The sequence below is a fragment of the Poecilia reticulata genome, linkage group LG10 (assembly GCF_000633615.1).
Source record: "Poecilia reticulata strain Guanapo linkage group LG10, Guppy_female_1.0+MT, whole genome shotgun sequence".
NCBI lineage: Eukaryota > Metazoa > Chordata > Actinopteri > Cyprinodontiformes > Poeciliidae > Poecilia > Poecilia reticulata.
This window is the reverse complement of record NC_024340.1, coordinates 19436639-19444170: the sequence shown is the minus strand read 5'-3', so window position 1 is coordinate 19444170 and position 7532 is coordinate 19436639. Positions and strand designations below refer to the sequence as shown.

The 7532-nt window shown below is 34.9% G+C and overlaps 1 protein-coding gene across 1 annotated transcript; it reads right to left on the bottom strand.

Moving 5' to 3' along the window:
• Positions 1-476: 476 nt before the first annotated feature.
• LOC103471488 (uncharacterized) lies at positions 477-3006 on the bottom strand. The gene is made up of 6 exons (XM_008420514.1): positions 2949-3006; positions 2519-2845; positions 1169-1525; positions 950-1075; positions 809-840; positions 477-711 (listed from the first exon to the last, which is right to left on the bottom strand). Exons 1-6 carry the CDS (start codon positions 2989-2991, stop codon positions 577-579), a joined length of 1020 nt encoding a protein of 339 aa, XP_008418736.1. The 5' UTR covers positions 2992-3006; the 3' UTR covers positions 477-576.
• Between the last annotated feature and the right edge of the window lie 4526 nt (positions 3007-7532).

Sequence of the window (7532 nt, the reverse complement as noted above, 5' to 3'; positions counted from 1 at the left end):
CTTTATGGTATAAGGCATTTTGAGCTGCGTTGTTGCTGAGATGTGCTATATACAAATAAATGTAACACCTGCAGAACAGCATATATAAATAAGGTGTGTAGAGGGGTTTTCTTCTCGCTCTAAGGAGAATTTTTTTTAAATATTTTTAATAACCATTTTCTAAATCCACATTTAAAACCATTTGAAATTAACCATCAAACTAGCTGGTTGTCATTGAGGCTTTAACTGTGCTTAAAGAGGTAAAAAGAAAAAAACACCCTGAAACGTCAAAAGAGCAACAACTTTATATTTGAGTAGACTGACAAGTGGCCCTTAAAATAAATTTTAAAAGGGCAGTTTATTGACAAGTTCCAATTACATTACAATAATGTTTTAAATTTTGTATATTCTTTTAAAAAATTTAATTTGAGCAGAAACAGATATATTTACATAAAGTATGAGAAACTTTATTCCACATCAGGGCAGTTTGAGCTTGTTTCAAACATTAAATAAGACATTACAGGACCACAATTATGATAGTCTTAATTACTCACAGAGAATTAATTTGAATCTACATTTGCTCATATAAACACAGTGCTACTTCATAATTGCATCATATTTAACTCCTGAATACACGCTGTCTTCAGTTTTCAGCTGTCTTGTATTTCCTCTTGATGTTTTCCTTTCGTTGAAATGTAAGGCAGCGTAATTCAGGTCCTGTCCGTTTACCGTCTGAGCGGAAAGAAAATATGATATTAAGTTTTTGTTTCATGTGACATTCAGGTATTTTTTTAAGAGTTTTAAACACAATTGTATATAGGCCACTTACAATATTATCCAGTTGATTTTCCTTGTGTTTTGCTGTTGAAAAACAGTTCTCAATGGTTTGCTCACAAGTTTTATTTTATAGTAGATTATTTAGGTCTTTATTTGTTGTTTCAAATACAGTAAGACAAAAAATACAACTTACCTTTAAAGTTTCCACACCATGATCTTCGAGTTTGGTGGCAGATAAAACCAATATTTATAGTTACAGAGATTGCTAAGCAGATTATTATGATCATCAGCACATTGACTTTAGGACTTGCTGACTGATCTGAAAAGCAAGGTGGAAAAGAAATACATCATTGTCTTCCAAGAAGTAACAATATTTGCATAACGTAAAGTATTTGAAGTACAAAACTCATACCTGCTGTTTTAATTCCATTTCCAAATAATATCTCTCCACATGTTGCCACAGCGCAGTAAAATGTTCCCGTGTCAGAAGAGCTGAAGTTCTTAGAAAAGCTGTAACTACATTTCTTTTGAGTGTTCGATGTCGTTGTGTTCTCACAGTCACGAAGTCCTTTGTCAGTAGAATGGATGATTTCTGGATAGGACTGTTCTGATCCGGTCCTGAACCAGAACACACTTGGTTCTCCTGAACAGGCTTTGTCCTCAGACTCGGAGATGACTGAACACTGCAGCGTCTCTGAGTCTGCTGGACGGGCCAGATCAGAAACTGGGTTCTGGAGAACAGTGTAGCTTGAAGTCCTCCTGGAGTTTGCTATGAAGAAATGAAAATATATATTACACTGTAAGCAAGAGTTGTACTATTTTTATTTAAAATAAAAATTATTTGATTCTTAATGTCAAAAAGCAGAAGTCAACTATCTCAGTTTAACCTGAAAAATATTTTATTAATGTTTATTTAGATACTTTCAGGCTTTTTTATTGATACTTATGTTCATTTTGCTGATCTACATAAACATAGTTCAACATCTATTTTTTTTTTTGTAAAAAGAACATAAAGCAAGAAACAGAAGAAAGAACCCTTTATTTTTTGTTATTTATATATTCTAAATTACCACAAATAATTTAAAGCAAACCAAATTCGGGTCACCTTTACTGAGGCTCATACAGTTTATCAGTTATATTTGCCTGCATTTTTTTGTGTTTGGATGTTGATTTTAGTGACAGAAGGTCATTTGGTTGAACAGTTTTTAATCTTGCTAGTTCACTTGACCAAATTACATTTGTATCCAGTAATCCTGGTCAGTTGCTGTTTTCCATCTGTTTTTGTGGCCGTCTGTTCATTTCAAGAGCAATAATCTGTACTGTAAAGAAAATATTTGTTTGTGCAAGGTTTAATGTTAAAACATTTAAGCAATAAATATAATTCTTTCATTATTTAAGGGCGTGCCCTATTGGCTGACCATTACTTGGTGCCTCATCCAATGGTCAGAGACATCAGTGGAATATAGAAAAAGTATAAATCCATAGATACTCAAAGTATCAAGAGTACTTATTTTGGGGGCAGACTACAAAAAAGAGATTAATCTTAAATTTAAAAACAAGTGTCACATGGGCAATCGATCTCATTGCGTACTAAAAATAATTTATGACTGAAGCATACAAATTGTATTGATTAGAGAGGTGGATCAATGTCAAAGGTACTTATTCCTAGTTTAACTTAATTCTCCAGTCCAAGTGGAGCTGTGCATATTTAGAAAAAGAGACACATTCAAACAGAAAAAAAAATATTAAATCAGTTCTTTACCTTTTACTGATAAATAAGTCCCGGTCCAAGTAGATACAGTCCAGTCCATGTGAGCACAGTGATACATTCCTTCATCTTGTAGAACTGTCTTCAGAATGGTTAGATTGCTGAATTTATCATCATTTGTTGCAGCTATTCTTGAGGTAAACACATTTCGTTCATCATTGGGCTTTATGCTTTTCTGCTGCAACACAATGAATTTCAGAGTATCTCCTGCACTCTGTTTGTACCAGTGAAGCCATGTGGTGCTTTGAAATTTATCCGAAAAAGCACAAGACAAAGTCACAGGATCACCAAGTTGAACCGTGACCACTGGGACCAAACAATCTGTATCATTTCATGAAAACAATATGGAAAACACAAGAAAATGTAATTGCCGTCAACAATTGCTCATCATTCAGTTACTTAACTGATTAAAAATGTTACTTACGCCCTTGGTGAAGAAGAAACAGTGAAGCCCATAACAGAAACATGCTGACACTGCCTTCATTGAGACCCTTGATTCTTAAATAACAGTGGGAGGTGTGGAGATCCACAGTCAAATGCATCTGATTGGGTATGACGGCATATACAATCAAAGTGCACTTCCTGCCACAGTAAAGCAATGTTCTTTGAAAAACCCACTACAATTACACTTAGTGGTGTTAAAAAAAAAGTTTCCAAAAGTGCCCTCCTGGGCAATTAAAATAAGAGCCAGGCAATTACACCAAACATCTGTTGTTTAAACATTATATGGAAAAATTAAGAAATCTTAACTCACAGGTACTGTATCAGGTCTTTACTGGACTGAAAAATAAATGTTTTGAAAAGATGTTTTCAAACACTAGTGACTGTTATTTTAGGGGAGTGTATTCAAGCACATGCTTTCTGTTTATTTCCATTATTCATAAAATAATGGAAACGCAATCTAAATTTCAAATAGTGTCAACAGGGTTAGGATTAAATTATCACATCAGAAAAAGTGATATCCTTGTGGGATAAATTATAAGATGATACTACACTGGATATCTGATCTTTATTTGACAATTATTTTTATCTGACAATAAAAAAATCCTTGAATGCAAAAACCTGCAACTTTTGTAACTGGTGGCTGGAAGAAGATGATTGCTGCATGGCCTGGATTGCTTCTTTTAACACCTTTTTTATGTAGCATCTGATAACCCTGAATCACAACGTAAGAAGTACGTCAGTAGTATTTCTTTGTCCTTCTTTTCAATTGTTTCTTCCAACTTTGTAATATGATCCTCAAACTCTCTAATCTGAGATTTATCATCTGTCTGATTGTGTGAACACAAACAAAATAATGATAGTATGATTCAAGCACCAAACGGGGGGGAAAAAATACATACGCATATGCATGACATGTATGTAGATGGACTTGTGTGTGTCTGTGGAGAAATCGGAACATCCAAGCTGGTACGCAGTACCTGAGTGTTCACGTTTTGTACATTGTTAGAAAAAATTTGACCGACTGTTTGGAGGTTTGTTGTTCATTCCTGGCTCTCTTGGTGCAGAAGCATTTCTCTTCATCAGAGTAGGAGTCCTCTAATGAAATATTCGCAGTCTGAACCATCATTAGATGGGAAAACAGAAAAATGTAAGGTATGCATTTAATTATACCTTACATTTTAATTATTCTTAATTTTTTAATTAGGAATCTCCTCCCACCTCCATTAGAGGGCAGAGAGGACCAACCTCACGGTGTTGCTAACGTTTGCTCAACAGCAGCGCAAGCTCTGCGCTGCGCCTGTTGCAGCTAAGCGGCCGTTAACTTATTAATCCATCTTTTACCTGAGTGTTCCTGTTTTGTACATTGTCAGGAAAATATGAGTATCTTATTATCTGTGGACAAGTGATCTTGTCCACAGCTATATTTATGCTGAGGGTGTGAGGATCTGCTGTTTTCCTCATCGACCGGTAGCATTTTGCTGTGACGCGCACAATGTTGGAGGCATTGCGTGGCTCAAACACCTTGATGTCKTCCAAAAAAGATGACATGAACTTGTTGGTTCCCCTATCCATTGTCGTGGCTGATATTTTGTGAAAATCCGGCAGAAATGCTACACTAATCGACTCAGAAATACTCTGCAGAGAGTCAATCGAAATGAAAGACGCCATGTTTACATAGAAACTAAGCCCTGCGAGGCTCTGTTTGTGAAACATGCAGCCACGTGGGATTTTTGAGGGCGTTTCTGGGCGGAGCTTGGTAAGGTCCATTATCTGCGTATCCTTGAAGTGTGCGGGGTGCTTGTGCCTTTTAATACAATGTCATTAAATGTCTATAGGTTCAGTCATGCATAGATCTTATTTCTTCAGTTCTATGTTTCTGCTTTTAGTTTGTGTTGGTGTTTTGATGATTTTTCTTAATGTTTGTGGTCATACTCAGTTCATTCCCTGTTGTTCATTATTGTCATAATTGCCTTTCCGTTTTAGTTTATTCCTTTGTGGTAAGCCTTTAATTGTGTTTTGTGTCTTTCAGTGACGTACAGTGAGGTTCATAACTGGTGAGGCACTGACTTCTCTGGAATTGGACATACTAAATCCAAAACACAGGCTTTGTGTTTTGACCTTAATTGAAACATTTAGTTGTTTTAACATTTAATTATGAATCAGTAAATTGCATACTCTTCAACAATATTTAAGACAAGAGCAAAAAAGTAATATTTAATATAAGGTCAAAATGTATTTTTTTCTTTTTTTTGGCTTAGCTCTGTTATGATTAAAATTGAAAATGGTGTATGATCCTACCTGTATTTATATGAAGCCTGTGCGCTTCTACATCTCCATCACAAAAAATCCTCTTTGTTTGGCTTCATATTTTAACCATTTTAGTGAAGATCAAGGAGAGTCATCCAGGAACTGTTGTATTCCTGTTGTAAATGTTGTATTTCTCCAACTGTTTTTAGGTTGGTTTTTTTTATGCATACATGAAAGATACCTGTTGCCCATTGTGCCTATGGGGCTCAGCGCTGCCCCCTATCAGTGCAGCATGTCACTCTGAAATTCACCCCAGACTGTAACATTAACATGTAGAGCATATGTATAATCCATAAATTTAGAGGTTTGTCAGGATTCTGGTGTTTTGGGTATTTTCATGCCTCTCTGGTGGAGATCCATCTATCCCAGAGAGTATCTGTGCTGGAGAGCACTGGGCTACCTTCACAGCTGTTCCTTATCAGCTTAATTTGAGTGACACCTGCAGCTCTGATGTCTTTAACAAACTGCATCCTCTGAATCCTTACAAAATGCCAGGATCTCCAAGCTCACTTCTTGCTTACAATTCTTCGAGCACACCAGACTGGATCCAATGTCCAATAAATTGGATCCAATAAATTGAGATTTATAATCTCTGTGTTTGCTCCATGTCCCGCTTTTCCTATAATCCTCCACTAAGTTCTCTTAGATAATTAGTTATAAAAACGTTGCTAATTTTTTCACTGCTAGCTTCTTGGTTTGGGTCCTTTACAAACTAAAACATGATGTTTAGAAAACTGTTTTAATTAATAAAAGAAACACTGACTTCTTTTTAGCATCACCACTTAAAGAAATATTGCATAATGATTACAGTCATAGTTATTTGCATGAATAATCTAAAAATAAATTAAGGTTATAGGCTCTGGTTAAAAAATGTGTTAGCTTGCAACAAAGCATTTGTTGGTCTAAAATGTTAGGTCAAGAAATTACAGCAAATTTGTTGGCAAAATTAATGCATTTAAAAGAGGTTGTATTTTTTAAATGTTTTTTATTCTAACATTTTATAAAATGTAATTAGTTGTGAATATAAATATATAATTAATAAGTGTTCTTTGTATGCCTATGCATATTGACCCTTTTAATAATTTAGAATATTACTGAAAATGTATTATATAGCGATAAAGAGTGCTTATATAGAGACTGCCTCTATTTGTGTTAGTTATGATGCTTTCTGACATACAAATAATGAAAAACACTGAAGAATTTCAGATAAATATTTTTTATGCAGAGATATGGTTTTAATGAAAAGCATATTTAATACTTGCTTGTTAGAAGGGACTTTTAATCTAACATCAAGTTTCATTGGAAACCACATCCAAATTTATTGAACATGATTATATTTAAATACATTTTCTGACATTTGAAAACACTTTCTTCAGTCTTCAGCCTTCTGTCCGTCGTCTCTTTGGAGAAATGCAAGGCAGCATATGTCACATGATGTCCATCTTGTGTCTGAGTGGAAATATAAAATTTAAACCAAAATGTAAATTAGTCATTTATATTTTATATACATTATTATATCCATTTTGAATTCACAAACTACATAGACAATTAGATGTGTTTACTCACCATATCATCTGGTTGATTCATGTCATTGTGTTGTGTTTTTGATGAGGAGTTTCTAAACACACGGTTCCAAAAGCAATTTGGATTCTGAAATTATTTTCATTTTTTTTCTCTTTTCAAATAAACTTCATATTTTTGATTAATACTTACCTCTAAAGTTTAGTATAATGTTTTTTAAGTTCTGCAACAGATTAAAACAATAATCACAATCACACAGATGGCCAAGCAGCTTCCTGTGATCACCAGCAGCAGCATAACTTCATAACACGATGAATGAGCTACAAAACAAAGAGATAAAGACACGTCATTGTCGCTTATAAACAACTGACATCAATAACATATGTTGTTCAGTAGCATTATGCATAACAATTCATACCTCTTTCGATTCTGGTTCCAATTCCAAGTAATATCTCTTTGCATGTGGCAACAGCACAGTAATAAGTCCCAACATCAGAGGAGCTGATGTTCTTAGAGAAGTTATATCTGCATTTGTTCTGGGTGTTTGATGTCTTCTCACAATTTTCAGGCATTTGTCCGTTGGTGTAGATGAGATCAAGAGAGTTATTGTCTGATCCGGTTCTGAACCAGAACACACTGGGGTCTCCTGCACAAGTCTCTGTCTCAGTCTGAGAGAGGAGTGAACACTGCAGTGTCTCAGAGGTTTCTTTACCATGTAGATCCAACACAGCTGGCT

Coding starts and splice junctions, on each gene's coding strand:
- LOC103471488 (XM_008420514.1), bottom strand. CDS start 2,991: ATGTTTCTGTTATGGGCTTCACTGTTTCTTCTTCACCAAGGGC. Junction 2,846..2,948: donor GTTTCTTCTTCACCAAGGGC/GTAAGTAACATT, acceptor GAAATGATACAG/ATTGTTTGGTCCCAGTGGTC. Junction 1,076..1,168: donor AAATGGAATTAAAACAGCAG/GTATGAGTTTTG, acceptor CTTGCTTTTCAG/ATCAGTCAGCAAGTCCTAAA.